The 15464-nt window shown below is 39.0% G+C and overlaps 1 protein-coding gene and 1 long non-coding RNA gene across 2 annotated transcripts; one reads left to right on the top strand and one right to left on the bottom strand.

The window, feature by feature from the left end:
* Positions 1-2220: 2220 nt before the first annotated feature.
* On the bottom strand, positions 2221-4458 carry LOC113302744 (probable pectate lyase 18). The gene is made up of 4 exons (XM_026551682.1): positions 4311-4458; positions 3474-4214; positions 3085-3223; positions 2221-2848 (listed from the first exon to the last, which is right to left on the bottom strand). Exons 1-4 carry the CDS (start codon positions 4421-4423, stop codon positions 2627-2629), a joined length of 1215 nt encoding a protein of 404 aa, XP_026407467.1. The 5' UTR covers positions 4424-4458; the 3' UTR covers positions 2221-2626.
* Positions 4459-11806: 7348 nt separating this feature from the next.
* LOC113303343 lies at positions 11807-12861 on the top strand. Its single transcript, XR_003337419.1, has 4 exons — positions 11807-12218; positions 12299-12394; positions 12490-12552; positions 12829-12861. It is a non-coding gene; the product is annotated as an uncharacterized LOC113303343 (long non-coding RNA).
* Positions 12862-15464: the final 2603 nt, after the last annotated feature.

Below are 15464 nucleotides of genomic sequence, written 5' to 3'. Positions count from 1 at the left end.
ATTGGATTTGGTGTCCATGGTTAGTTTTTTTCACTGGACAAAATTGTCCCTTCCTTTTAGTCTAATTATTTTTTTTTTTGGTGGTAATTCCAAAATTGTAATGATGAATAGCAAATATTTACAAAAGTTTACAAGAAAAGAGGTCCGTAGATCCCAAAAACTTACAAACTATTTAAATCTGAAATAAGAGACATTAGGAAATTCTATAAAATTTAGAAAAACAGGTTTCCCTTCATAGCTCATGCCTTCACCATTACTTAGCAAACAACCCCTTTTAGCCATAGTGTCCGCCGTAAAATTTGCTTCCCCATAAGAATGCACAAAACGAATTGAAGCATATGTATTTTGAATAATCTGCCACCTATGCCTTGCGAACCAAGGAACATTGGAATTAGATAAAGCCGTGATAGCTCCAGCCTAATCAGAACGAATTAAGATGTTAGCCACCTCCCATTTCAGCGTCCATTCCATCCCAACAATGATGCCATAAAGTTCTGCTAAGAAATTATTTTTCTTCCCAGACCAATATTCATAGTACCTATAATATTACAATCTGCATCACGGAAAACCACCCCAGCACCAACAGGCCCTGGATTACCCTTGGCAGCAACATCGCAACACAAAAGAAGCTCGTTCTTGTTTGGAGGAGACCAAAAACATTCCACCGGCTCAATATGCTTCACCTGCCTATGCTTAACTCGGAACCAATTCAGAAGTTATAGTCCAATTATTATAACTTCTTATGTATCCTATTTCTTTAGGGGTATAATTGACAACTAAACTTTAATATAACATATCTAAAAATCCGTGTCTTGAAATTTTACAAATTTTACCTCGTTGGAACGGTTTTAAAAAAATCTACTCTATGAGTATAAACAACAATATCAAATTTCGAGTTTTTACGAAAGAATCGGAGGTGTTTATCATTTTAGGCACAATTTTTGAAAATTAAATGTAAATCCATTATGCAAATCACCACAAAGGATACATAATACTTTATGTAGCCATATTTTGGTTTATACGCCAACTTATTTTCGGTTGCAACTAATAAAATGATGTATTCCCTCCGTTGATACTTTCACTTTAGGTACAATTTTTCGAAAATTGAATGCTATCTATTATGCAAACCACCACAAAGAATGTATAATACATTATGCAGCCATATTTTGGTTTGTGCATCGGCTGATTTTTCGTTTCAGGAAAAAGTGATACTTTCACTTCGTGTCAGGAAAAATAATTTTTTCGCACCGTGTCAGGGAAAATAATACTTTCACGTCTATTTCTTCGGTCGGCCGTCCCACCGTGGCAGCGGTCATATGGTATTAGACTATTAGTTAGATTTTTATTTCCTTTGATAAACATGCAGGTACTTGTATTGTATTTGGGAAATGTAGTTGTATTGTACAAAAAGATTGCACCACGCGGATTACCACACTTTTTACTTGGTGTCAAAGTTTAATTAAGAATCATTTATATAAAATTACAAAAATTACATTGTTCAAAAATATTTTAGAGGGTCGAAAAAGTCGTGCAAGTCTTTTTGATGATGGTAGGTTGCATGTGGAACTCTTTTTCAAGTCATAACAACAACCATTAATCGATGAAATCTGTTAATCTTGTTGTTCTTTTTCCACGCTTTTGAGAATGAGAATCCCTTTTTTTTTTCTTTTAATTCAAACCATAACTGATAACTGTTCAACTAATTTTAAATTTTCTCTATGTTGTCTTGCTGTACGTTTTTGGGTTTCGTCTTTTGATGCCATTACTTTACCTCGACTCATTTGCATGCAAATATGTAATGTATGTACTTATCACGCATCCTTTGAAGGTTGGTGTACTTGATGTACAGAGGGTCCGGTTCTCGGTTTGTTCCTTATATGACACTGCTTAAAAGAAAGAAGAAAAGTAGGGAAAGAAAGGTTAAAACTTCTAAACTAAAGCAGGTCTTAATTTCTGGAAAATTTTAATTTCTAAACCAAGAAATTAAAATTTTGACAGGACATATTGGTTTGAAATGGATGTTACTAACGCGATTTTAATTCCTTGGAGGCTACGGGATTTTAAACAGAAGGTTGTTAATCGATAATAGAACGTAAATATATTTCGAATGAATTTCACCCCTACACTCCTTTGTTGACAGGGTTGTCATAAAAAGGCCATTGTGCCGCCGGGTAAGACTGACAATTTGGTTTATAAATGAAGACCAAAACACATTAAAAAGAGAGAAACCAACCATATGAATATCTATCAACACTTCTTCACTTGTTTACTCTACTATTAATCCTTAGCAGGTAGGATTCTTAACAATAAGAAAGAAACCCACAATTAATGCTTCTTAGAGTTTAACATGAGAGGTTGTAATCCATAATAGACAAACAAACAAACAAAATAAAAACCCCCACTCAAATGGAAAACCTAACTAAAATTTTCTTATAATCTCTGATAAAAACACCACCTAATTCATTAGCTTTCTTCTTCCTTCATTACTTGTCTTGCCAGTGTGAGTATATATAGTTGGTAACACGCCCCGACTTTCATCACCACTCCTAGTAAATTAGCATTAAATTTGGAAACACTTTTTTTTTTGCCTCTCTCTATAATATCTTTGATCAATCTTGATGCGTAGCTAGCAACGAGAACCCTTCCTGCAGTTGAGTGCACCAGCATTTGTAGTAAGAGGTCCAACAAGAGAAGAAGATCTTGCGCCCAAACTTGATGCTTTAGCATAACTAGATGATGCACTTGCTCCTGATGGGGTGAAAAATGCCCCATTCAACAAAAGATCACCTTCTGACCTCCAATTCCAATGCTTCCATTCACTTTCTGGTGCATCTTCATACTTAGTGACCTACCCCCATCAACCAATTGAATTAATAAAGGTTAAAGGAGATTTGTAACAATGACAAATAACATCCTAGGATAGTGATTGATTGTCTCCTACTTTTTGGAACGATGAATTCTGTCGTTTCTTTCAGAAAAGAATTAGTCTAGCTAATCTCTAGTACATTTACACAAAAATTCTAATACTTGCAAAGTTTAAGAAAGAAAGGAGGTACAAAATGGAAGACATTCTTAGGTATGTACCTCTTTGCTGAAGCGGTTATCCGGTGCAAGGAATCTATTTCCTTGACTGTTGATGGTAGGGTTAGCACTTCCACCAATGGCATACATTTCCCAATGGGTATAGTCATTGTTAACCACATGAAAGTATCCATGTCTACATCTGCAAGAATGAAAAGGGAACAAACTAACAATTTGTTAGCTCACTAAAATATCAATTTATCCATTCCATAATTTTCCATTATAAAGTAGTAGGAGTATAAAAATCTAATACATGATGGATATACATACATACTAGTATAATGTATTTATATCCCCATCTTTTATATACAGAAAATGCACATATCATCATATACACACTGCTTTATGGCAAAACGAAAGTGAAAAAAAGGGTTGTAGAGAGAACTGATTACCTTGGCATTCTTTGAACTAATCCTTCCCCAAAGTGGTTGAAAGCAATGGTAACTTGCATATTTTTGTCTTGCGTATAAGAATCACTATGACCTAAAAGCATCACCTTATCATGGTGGGTCATGTAGTTATTCGAAATAGTAATAGCCGTTGATCCATGGATAGCATCAATAAGACCATCTCGACAGTTAGATAATGAATTGTGATCAACCCAAACGTGACTACCACCAAAAATTGAAACACCATCACCATCTGATAAAGTTCTCCATCCAAAATGATGCGGCGAGTCTCTCACATTAGCATTCCCTGCTTGCTTACAATCATGGATATGTAACCCATGTATAATGATATTCGTAACAAATTGGATCGTAATACACGGCCCACCGGCGATATGTACACTCGCACCTCGACCGTCGAGTGTTTTGAATGAATTCATAATCAGTTCTTCTTTCAATTGTATAACCATATCTCGGGCAAATATGATCCATAATGGTTCATCTTGAATAACAGCATGTCTAAGGGTACCAGGTCTTGGGTTAACTACATCATGATCACTCGAATCCGTTATCACGTAGATACGTCCGTCTCTTCCACCTATGGCTTGTTTGCCGAACCCAATTGCACAATCCGCTAATCTCTGTCGATTCTTTTCCCAATTTTGGTCGCATCGCCAACAATCATCAATCGGGTTTCCGGTTCCACAGGACAAGTAACCAAGATTCCTCCTTGATGCATTAATACTCCTGTAACCAAGAAAACAAGACATCATTAAGTAAAAAGCATAGTACACTAGTATTGGTTTTGCAAGAATGAAGTACATCATGTAGGGAAGAAATTACCTGTGTACTTCCTGTACTACTATTTCAGGGTCAGGAACTGGTGAGGAAGATATGAAAGTAGGGATGAAGAAGGAGAGAGATAGAGAGACGAAGAGGAGAGAGAGAAAAGCCATTTCAGAGAGTGGGTGAAGAATTTGAGAGAGTGTGTGTTGTTTGTGGGAGAGAGTGAGAAATGAAGAGAGGGATTTTAAAGAGAATGAAAGCCGTAAGGAAAGGCGTGATTAAACTAAACATGTAGGGTCACTGGAATTCGTGATTTCCGGGTTATTTTTATTTTACTGTTCAGTTAATTTTGGGTCCTTTGAGTGAAAAAACAAAAGGTTGTCTGGGACTGGCAGTAACTTAAAATACTGTACCATCTCAGGCTCAGCAGTGAAAATTTACTATATTTACTTGTACCAAAAACAAGTTTAATGTTGTGTGATTAACATCTATTCTTGTAAATAGTCATACTCTCTCATCAGCATAAGCCATCTACCCATACTTTCTGTATTGATCATTCTTTTGTAAAATACACTATCTGCCTGGTCTGCGCTGATGTTTGATTGATTGAACATGTACTTAGGTGCTCAGAGTTTCATAAATTGCTTACATGGGAAGCAAAATATGATGAATCCCTTTCTTATAGCATTTATAGATTCCAATTTCGAGTATTATTAAACGTGTAGACTAGGTGCTGGAAATTCAAAGAATGTCCGCATAATATAAGCTAAAAACTCACTGTTACTGGTGTAGCTTGTACACCGGAAGAGGCCCAGCATTCTACAACACATCTTGCCTTTAGAGCAAGCGCTGTGTGCCAAATTAAGAAATCCATGATATTCCTGGATCGATACTGAGTTTCCACTGAGGTCTTTGGGGAATTTTTTTTCCAAAGTTTCACGGAGTTATGGAAACGAGCAAAGAAATGCCACATTTCCGTCGCTCTTGGTTGCCAGAGCACCAGCTCTCACAGTGCGTCGGAACTAGCTCTCATAACTCTTGCTCTAGAGTTGGCTTACTCCCCTTTGACCCATTCTTCTTTCTTACCCGCGTCTTCATTTTTCTCATGGCAAAACTTTAGAATTTTCCTTGGAAGCTAGTGGTAGATCTAAGACCTTCAATTCTTCGCCTTTTAGAACTGCGATCGAGTCTGTGACAGTCAGCCCTTGACTTCTTTGAAGTACAACCGAGTCTGTAACTGAGTGCAAATGAGTCGGGAACTGAGTTACCAAGGTTAGTTGATCACAAAGCTAAACGAGACAGTTAGCCATTTGCTCTGCTGCGACAAGCTGTTCAAATGCTAATGGAGGGCTGGCACAATAATAACGTAGTGTGGTATGGTGCTGTAAATACTTAGCAGACACCGACACTAAAATTGTAACTTTTTGTCGGTCATAATGTCTGTTGTCAATTATCCGGTTAAGTCTTTGATCCGTAATTAATGCTATCCAGACTATAATGTAGTAATTTCTAAGCTAGCTTTTAGTTAAGTCTGTTGTACTAGTTTTCTGTTTTCAAAATTTTCCGGTTTTCCTCTTTTCTGTATTTTAACCACTTTAATGTACATGGACCACATAGAGGCTTGGCACTGCCAGGTTGCCTAGCTGCACGATTCAGTATTGTTTCATACGTTATATGCGAGGCTACAGGTTGGGTGAGGCTCAAGATTAGGGCTGCACAACGGTTGGTTGGTGTCCAGTTTTTACACAAAACTGACTACCGAACCGTACATATTCCGGTTTTCAATTTAAAAATCGTAACCAAATTGTGTTGGCACCTGTTCGGTTAAAACCGATCCGAGTCGGCTCGGTCGGTTCCGGTTTTCATCTTATATATTCTGAAGATACAACGATTTTCAGATTTTTACAACACGAACTGATTGAACACACATCTATTGGAGATAATGAATCAAACGAAAAATTGAATACATCATCTGGTCATGATAAACAGACACTTGATACATAGATATCAAACATCATCAAAAAAAAAAAATCACAAAATTGTCAACAAAAACATACAGTAGAACCCCTATAAACTAATCCGCGATAAATTAATAAATTTTGCCGGTCCCAATCGGGACCAACGTGCTAAACTAATAATTCGATAAATTAACAAAACAATAAGTTTTTTTAGTTTTCTATTGGTCCCTTCAAATATATAATTAATAACTCTCCAATTTATATAAATTTAGCTTTACATTTATGCTAATTTGGTAAAGAGTGGTTTAATTGTGACTTGGTTTTTCTTAAAATTAATGTCGCATTGAATTTTATCTTGGATTTTTCTTAACATAAGAAGAGTTTTTGGTGTTGTCGTTTCCTGATGCAATAAAAACCTATTCAATATCTTTGCAGCTTCGATAGCTTCTTTACGAGAAGGTAGCTCTGTAGTTACACTTTCATATTCGACTTCCACATCATCACTTTAGTCTTTTCCCATGACACTCTCAATTATTTCTTCGTTAGTCAACAAATCTGAAATAATATCCTTTTGAAGGTAGTTTAAAAGAAATTCAATATCCATTCTACTGTGATAATTCAGTCCATTGATTAATTTTTGCAATTTTCTAGTCCCTTCATAATCTAACGCTTCACTTGGTCTGATACGGTGTCATCCACTGGACGAATCTTACAATGTTGAAAACTATTTGAAGGTGTATTGGTTCATTTTGTCTACTATATTTTTTAGAATTAAACAATATTTTGATAAATTAAATAAGTTATTAATTAATATATAATTTAATAATTATTAACTTATGCGATTATTTAATATCGCGATAAATCGATAATTTTTACTAGTCCCGACGCTACTATTTTATAGGGGTGTTGATGGTGGTTTTTAGTTAGGGTTGAAATCGTACAACCTTACATCTAACATGACGTCAATACGACCACTAGCACATTTATTGAATCATTCAACATGCCTACGTAAAAAATTACTGGAGTAGCTTTTTTTTTGATATACGCTATATTCCACGGAAGAACCCTCAATACTGACTGGCAACATCTCCGCGCCAAGGTATGCCAACCATGTCAGCCGCACCACAGTGCCAATGGCATACCATGCCAGTCACATCTCCACGCCAAGGCATGCCAACCATGCCAGCCGCACCACAGTGACAATGGCATGCCATGTCAGCCACATCTCCGCGCCAAGGCATGCCAACCATGCCAGCCGCACCACAGTGCCAATGGCATACCATGCAAGCCACATCTCCGCGCCAAGGCATGCCAACCATGCCAGTCGCGCCACAGTGCCAATGGCATACCATGCCAGCCACATCTGCGCGCCAAGGCATGCCAACAATGCCAGCCGCGCCACGGTGCCAATGGCATTCCATGCCAACCAAATCTCCGCGTCAAGGCATGCCAGCCGCACCACGGTGCCAATGGCATGCCAGCCACATCTCAGCGCCAAGGCATGCCAACCATGCCAGCCGCACCACGGTGCCAATGACATACCATTTGAGCCACATCTCCGCTCCAAGGCATGCCAACCATGCCACCCGCAAAACAGTGCCAATGGAACACCACGCCAGCCGCACCACAGTGCCAATGGCATACCATGCCAGCCACATCTACGCGCCAAGGCATGCCAACCATGCCAGCCGCACCACAGTGCCAATGGCATACTATGCCAGCCACATCTCCGTGCCAAAGCCATGCCGGCCCTACCACATGCCGCTAGCTTCCAAACGAAGGGTTGCAACAATCAACGGCTACCCTTCCATCTGAGATGTAGATCTCAGCCGTCCAAGTTCGCCACCTAACGCATGGGAACTTCCGGCCCAAGGCCAAACATCACGGTTTTGCCAAAACCCTAATTTTGGTCGCGCCTAAAATATGCCAAAGCCATGCCGGCCCTACCACGTGTCGCTGGCTTCCAAACGAAGGGTTGCAACAATCAACATCTACCCTTCCATCTGAGATGAAGATCTCATCTGTCCAAGTTCGCCACCTAACAGATGGCAACTTCCGGCCCAAGGCCAAACATCACGGTTTTACCAAAACCCTAATTTTGGCCGCGCCTAAAATATGCCAAAGCCATGCCGTCCCTACCACATGTCGCTGGCTGCCAAACGAAGGGTTGCAACAATCAACGGCTACTCTTCTATCTGAGATGCAGATCTCATCCGTCCAAGTTCACCACTTAACGCATGGCATCTTCCGTCCCAAGGCCAAACATCACGTTTTTGCCAAAACCCTAATTTTGGCCGCGCCTAAAATATGCGAAAGCCATGCCGACCCTACCACATGCCACTGGCTGCCAAACGAAAGGTTGAAACAATCAACGGCTACCCTTCCATCTGAGATGCAGATCTCAGCCGTCCAAGTTCGCCACCGAACGCATGGCAACTTTTGGCCCAATGCCAAGTCCTAATTTTGGTCGCGCCTAAACTATGCCAAAACCTAGTTTTGTCCGCGCCTAAACTACGCCAAAATCCTAGCTCGGTCGCGCCTAAGCCATGCCACTGGTTGCAAACGAAGGGTTGCAACAATCAACGCCCACCCTCCCTCCTGAGATGCAAATCTCAGCCGTACAAGCTTGCCATCAAAAGCATGGCAACTTTTGGCCCAATGGCAAGCACTAATTTTGGCCGCACCTAAACTATGCCAAAACCCTAGTTTTGGCCGCGCCTAAACTACGCCAAAATATTAGCTCGACCGCGCCTAAACCATGCCACTGGATGCAAACGACGGGTTGCAACAATCAACGGCCACCCTTCCTCCTGAGATACGAATCTCACCCATACAAACTTGCCACCAAACGATTTATGGCAATCTCTTGGCCACGATGCCAAAACCCTAATTTGGCCGTGCCAAGAGCATGCAAGCGCTGCAACCATGCCGCTGGTTGCCAAACGAAGGGCTGCAACAAGTTACGGATACCCTTCCTTCTGAGATGTGGATCTCATCCGTACAAACCTGCCACCAAACGACTCGTGGCAATGTATTGGCTGCGATGCTAACTCTTGGTCACGGCACCAACTTGGCTGCGATGCTAACTCTCTGGTCATGGCACCAACCTGGCTACGATGCCTATTCTTTGGTCACGGCACCAACTTGGATACAAACGCCAAATCCTTTGGCCACGCCACACGTAGCAATATGCTACACGTTTTCTACGAAAACACTCGAGACATCAAAACATGTCACAAACTGGGGGATGCTCATCAGGGTATTGGTCTGGCGGTTTACAGCGTGCGGCGTACATTACGCCCGTTACAGGAAAGTGTCATAAGGGTGAGGCGGTTAGTAAATACAAGAAGTAATGGTGAAACGTTTCCTTCATTATGGAAACATCAATTCCAGGCGTTACCCGTTACCATTTTCTTCCATTTACTCAACCGTTTCCACTTCTTACGAGACCAGGGTATGTTTTGTTGTGACTTGTATAACTAGGTCTCACCTATTTCCACCAAAGACAAGTTTTTGGTCAGGATAATAAAACACTCGAAAATCACTTGTTAGCTTTCCCATCTGTTAGCTTTCCACTTTCCGATACAAGTCGTCAAACAACTACTCTTCCCGAATCAACTATTTTGGTCTCAACAATCTCTTCGCTTCCCTCCCTAGACCAACCCTTCTCCTTCACCTGGTGACCGAAGCAAGTCTGGAACGGCCATTTCTTGGTTTAGGCCGGATTTGTACAGATTGATCTCTCGAATCAAAGTATTCCCTTGCAGTACATTGTTTAGGGTTTAGACTCGTTTCTCACCCACACACTCGAAATTACAAAAATCAGCGGAAACTGCTCACCCTCAAACAATTGGTGATCACAGTGGGAGATTAATCTATCAGTCACAATAAAAATTCCCGATTTCTGATTCCATCTTTTCAAACCAGATATCGAGATGATAGAAGCATACTAGTCGCCGCCTCGATTATCAGACGACTCTAGAACGACTGGGGACTCAGAAGTGATTGGGGACTTTTCACAGTCACGACACCGCCGCCCACAAAAACTCAGAGTTACATCCGGAAAAATCCATTTTGTCGGGAGACTCTAAAAAAAAAGTAAGTCTCGTCAGACGAGTTGCATGTTCTACTACCTAGAATTTTCACGTAAATAGTAGACACCGACATCCATGCTATCCCCATATTTCTTCCCATACTTTCTACTAACAACACAACATTCACAAGACAATAACTAGTACGTCCACTTCACCAACAAATATATTATTTGCTCAGATCATAGCTGTTATCATTACCGGTGATTTGGTAATGTGTGGGTGCTATAGTTGGAACTACTATTTAGCTTGAGTAGACTAGATGAGGTTGTATGTAGGTTCATTATAATGTTATTTCCTCTTACAACTTCTTCATTCACACTTTACAGGAAAAGTATCTGAATTGGACACCTATCTAGAAGGCTAAAGGACCTTTGTGCCCTGTTACTGGAAAAAGGATTCAAGGGGTAAGCTTCTTTCTCTTCTAACATACTGTACCTGATCTTCTTCTTTTTTATCTTGATTTCAGTTGGTTTATTTCTGTATCTTGTGTTACCCTTATACTCTGCATAGGGTATGTATATTTCTAGAGTTTTATCTTTAAGTATGGATGGGTTAGGATTTAGGCAAGTAATTTTTCTTCAGTATTTAATTGAAAGCTTTTAGTCTGTGTGTTTCGATTTTAGGTGTTGCCAGTTCAATTAACTTTCACATTGTAGCCTGATGAGCAATGGACTGGAGCTAAAGGAGATGCAACTATGATATAGATAATTGTTATTAGTAATTGAGCCAAGTGTTCTTGTGTTCATTGAGGTAATTAGAGAGTGAGTTCTTATGTGGAATCACACGATGAGTGTGTATAATGAAGTTCAGTGCTTGGTTGCAGAGAAAGCTTCGAGGTAACTATTACTTATGATGCCTTACTCTTTATGATTGATTGTTGAGTATCTGCTGCTTAGTTTGAGTAATGACTTGGTATCTTAATGGGATACATGACGAAGCCAGTGATTTCATATACAAGAGAATTCATGTTATTTCTAAGTGAATTGGAGGTTTGCAAAAAGTTTCCTGTCGGATTAGACCAGGCTATCATACGGTATTAAAACTGGTGCTATTTGTTTTATTGCTTAAGTGAACCTTGTCGTAATGTCGGTACATACATATATAAAAGCGGGTAGGAAGAATACAAGGACCTTGTAAGGACGTGGTGGGTGATATGGCTCACTGGTCTTACTCTTTGATAAGTACCATTGCCTCGACCTTTGGAGTTACTTTATGTTGCTTTTTGTTTTATTGCTTAAGTGAACCTTGTCGTAATTTCGGTCCATACATATATAGAAGAAGGTAGGAAGTATACAATAACCTTGTAAGGACTTGGTGGGTGATATGGCTCATTGGTCTTACTCTTCGATAGGTACCATTGCCTCGACCTTTGGAGCTGAAGCCCAGTTGTGAACCCAGGTGGTCTTGGAAATGCACCACTACTCGTGTCCTTATATTGGTCTAGAAATAACTATGTGATGATATTATAATTGATGAGTATCAGGTATACTGTGGACTTGCATATATCATGTAAAGGCCTAATACTGTATTAATTTTCTATGTTCAATTTATGCATCATTGTCCATTTTAATGTCCTTAGTATGCCTTTGCTCATCTACCTGGTAGTTAAATAAAATTAATCTGGTAATATCCAAATGACTGAATCAACTTATACAGACTCTTATAAGGAAAAAGCAATGAGGCTTATTATCTCTCTATTTTTTTACTTACTGTTATTCCTTCATTTTCAAGGTTATCAATATATGTTTGTTTCCACTTTGACAGTTGGACTTCCAAACGTGAGATGGTTTGGTGTTGAAGGGGACTATAATGTTCTCGTGATGTATTTAATTGGACCTAATCTTGAAAGTCTATTCAACTTTTGCAGTAGGAAAATCTCTTTAAAGTCTGTTCTAATGCTTGCAGACCATATGGTGGGTATTGAAAGTTCACTCATTGTTTATTCTTATTCTTAATACCTCTTTTTTTAATTTTTTTCTTGTATGTGTGGCAGGTCAATCATGTTGAATTCGTACTCGCCAAATCTTTTCTACATCGAGATATTAAGCTAGATAATCTCCACATGGGGCTTGGAAGGCGTGCAAATCAGGTTTGTGTCTTTACTTTGTAATACTTTTGTCCGTTCTCCAACAAATGCTCAGGATAAGTTTTTTGATGCATTGCATGCCTTTGCTTTCCATGAAGTTGTACGTTGTTGGCTTTGGTTTGGCTAAGATGTACAGAGATACTACAACACATTCCATATAGGTAAGCAGATAGAAAAGTTTAATCTTCTTGGCATTTGTACACAGTTATGATAACATCAAATATATTTAATATTTGGATTTTTAGATTTAGAGCATTGTTTCTTTGTACATTAACTTGAATATATATGAAGGAAACATGTTAGGAGGCTTCCTAATTATGCCTAAGGTTACATAAGTTTAACCAATAGCTGAAAACTTGTTCTGCTTTTCTATCTGAATTTTTTATTTTATTGATTCTTCATCATATGCAAGCATTAATACTCACCTCGGGAAGCAGGTACAAAGAAGAGTGTACTCATTAGTGAATACATGCAGGATTGTGGATGCAGGAAAGATTGTGGATGCAGCTGAAGTTGCCGAAAACAAGCTCTTTCTGCTTCATCCAAAACTGCAACCAAACTGGATAGTCGTAGGTGAGGATCCTCAAAACAATCTAAACAAGTAATTGAGTGATTTTACTGGTGATGTTTGCAGCCTTACTTGTTTGTGCATTTTCTTTTCGTACTGCAGATTGGTTTTCTGTACATCATGCATGTCTTTGCTTACCCGCAGTTTATATGTATCTTTTAGAGATTTGATAGTTCCTGAAGTAATGTTTCTGCATTGTCTAACACTTAACTGCAGGGATTGATGGAGACAGACTATCCAATCTCCACTGCTTGGTTTTCTGACTGTAGGTCTGTTTTGATTTTGCAGTCGGAAGAAAGAATGTGGGTTACAATGCTAATACGTCTTCACAATGCAGGAAAGAAAGATAAGATCATGTTATCTTTGTAAGTTTGTAAATAGTACTCATAGTGGTTTATGTTAGAAGAAACTTAAGAACTTGATACTTAGCAACAAAAAAAAAATTGTACTTAGAAGAATTTATTTCCTTTTTCTGATATGAAGTGATTGAATGTTATATGAATTGAATGCATGTTATATGAATTGAATGAATGATGAAACTATTGTTGAGTGTGAATGATGAATGGATAAAGTTGAGTGTGGATGATGGATGGATATGTGTAGGAATTTCGGCTTATTTCCGGCAGAAAATGGACTGCCAGTAATATTGACCTGGTCAAAATTGGTCGACATTGACCAATTTTGACCAGGTCAATGTTGAGCGTCAGTAATTTCTTTGATGTTACGAAAAAATTCGTAACGGCTGTAAGCTGTTTTAAATTGCCACGTAGTAACGGCTCTGGCCTATTACTAATTTCCCACGTAGTAACGGCTCTTGCATGTTACGACCTCGTTGTTACAAAATAATTCGTAACGGCCATGAGTTGTATCCACGTGGAAAATTAGTAACGGCTCACAGCTGTTACTAGAGCCGTTACAACCAGAATTCGTAACGGCCACAAAGCCGTTACAAAAAAATGTAACACACATTTTTGAAACAGGCGACGGCCGTTACAACCCGTTTTAGTAACGGCTCAGTTCTGTTACTAATCCGAAAATTTGGTGTAGTGAAAGGTCATAGCATTCAAAATGCTTAAACTTTCTTCCGATTTCTTCAGTAAACTTGGTATGAGCGATGGTTTTCTGTAAAACAGATAAACAACAAGTTCAATATTTATGATGCAGTTGATCAGTGAGGACAAAGGTAAGATATTCACCAGTTCTTCGTTGGATAATCCAGAATTGCTACGATAAACCATCCGCAAAACTTGTCTATAATGTTTGACTTCCTTAGTGATGAATGCAATTCTTAGTTCTAGGCTCTTACTGTTTCTTATGGTTTCGTTCCGCGATGCTTCAAAATGTCCCAATACTCTTTCCCAGAAATAGTCATTGTTCATTGGTCTCATCATACGATGTAACCAACATCAAACAAGAGTAACATTTTATTCCACTATAAAGACCGGGAGAGGCATTCAAGTGCAATAAAGATGTGCTTGAGATGGACCATCTTTTAGAATTCTAAAACACACTTCGTAACGAAAAGGTTTACCGTGAGATTCCTCCCAATTATCAAAAGATGTTTGGATCACTTCATCTTCAGTTACATCGATGAACTTTTCTCGATCAATTTCCATTACTAGAGCAAGAAATAGCTGGAATACAAGCCTAATAGATTGAAAACGAGCATGCAATCGACGAGCCTCTCGGTTTCCCAGGTTCCCCATTAGTGATACGAACATTGTAAAGAACCGTCTTGAAAGCTCATACCAATGATTACCCTATAAAAAAAATATGCTTTGCATATAGTTATATCCTCTTCTTCAGTAATCTTGGGACCACGATTCCTAACATACATTTTTCAGAGTGGGAGTGGTTAAGATTTTTAGAAGAAGAAGAAGAAGTGAATTTGGAGATGGGAAGAATGGAATTTACAGGGTGAGATAGAAAATCGAGTCGTTGGCGGTTGTAGTAAAACCGCGCGGCTTTACTACAATCGCCCGTTTGAATTACCATAGGAGTTGGCGTTTGTAGTAAAACCGCCTGTTTGAATTACCAACTCCTATTTTCTTTTGTTATAAATACAACACTAGGTTTTATTCTCAACCAAACCAACAGATTTCTTTCTTAAGCCAACAACATCCACCATGTTTTCTAAAGGCAAAACGAAGCAAATATTATGTGTCGAAGCAAAATAGGTTTGTCCATTGTGTTTCATGGATAACCACAGTCTTATGCAATGCCCTTGGATGTATTCAAAGTGTCCGCGGGAAGGTTGTTCACGCATCAGAATGGTGATTGAATCACAACAGGAAAAGCTCAGGTATTTGCAATATCAAGATCCCAACTGTCTAGAGGAACCACATATGCTAGATGATGCTATGAAGATTAAAGAATAAGACGAAAAGTTTGCAACACACAACAAAAAATTCAAATTTAAAACCAAATTGAAGAAGAAGTTATTACACCGCAAGCATTGTGGATATGGAGATCACGAATACAAACATTATCCACAGAGAATCAGTG

This window comes from Papaver somniferum, chromosome 8 (genome assembly GCF_003573695.1).
Source record: "Papaver somniferum cultivar HN1 chromosome 8, ASM357369v1, whole genome shotgun sequence".
Taxonomy (NCBI): domain Eukaryota; kingdom Viridiplantae; phylum Streptophyta; class Magnoliopsida; order Ranunculales; family Papaveraceae; genus Papaver; species Papaver somniferum.
Note: the sequence above shows the minus strand (reverse complement) of the source record. Positions and strands in the feature narration are given on the sequence as shown.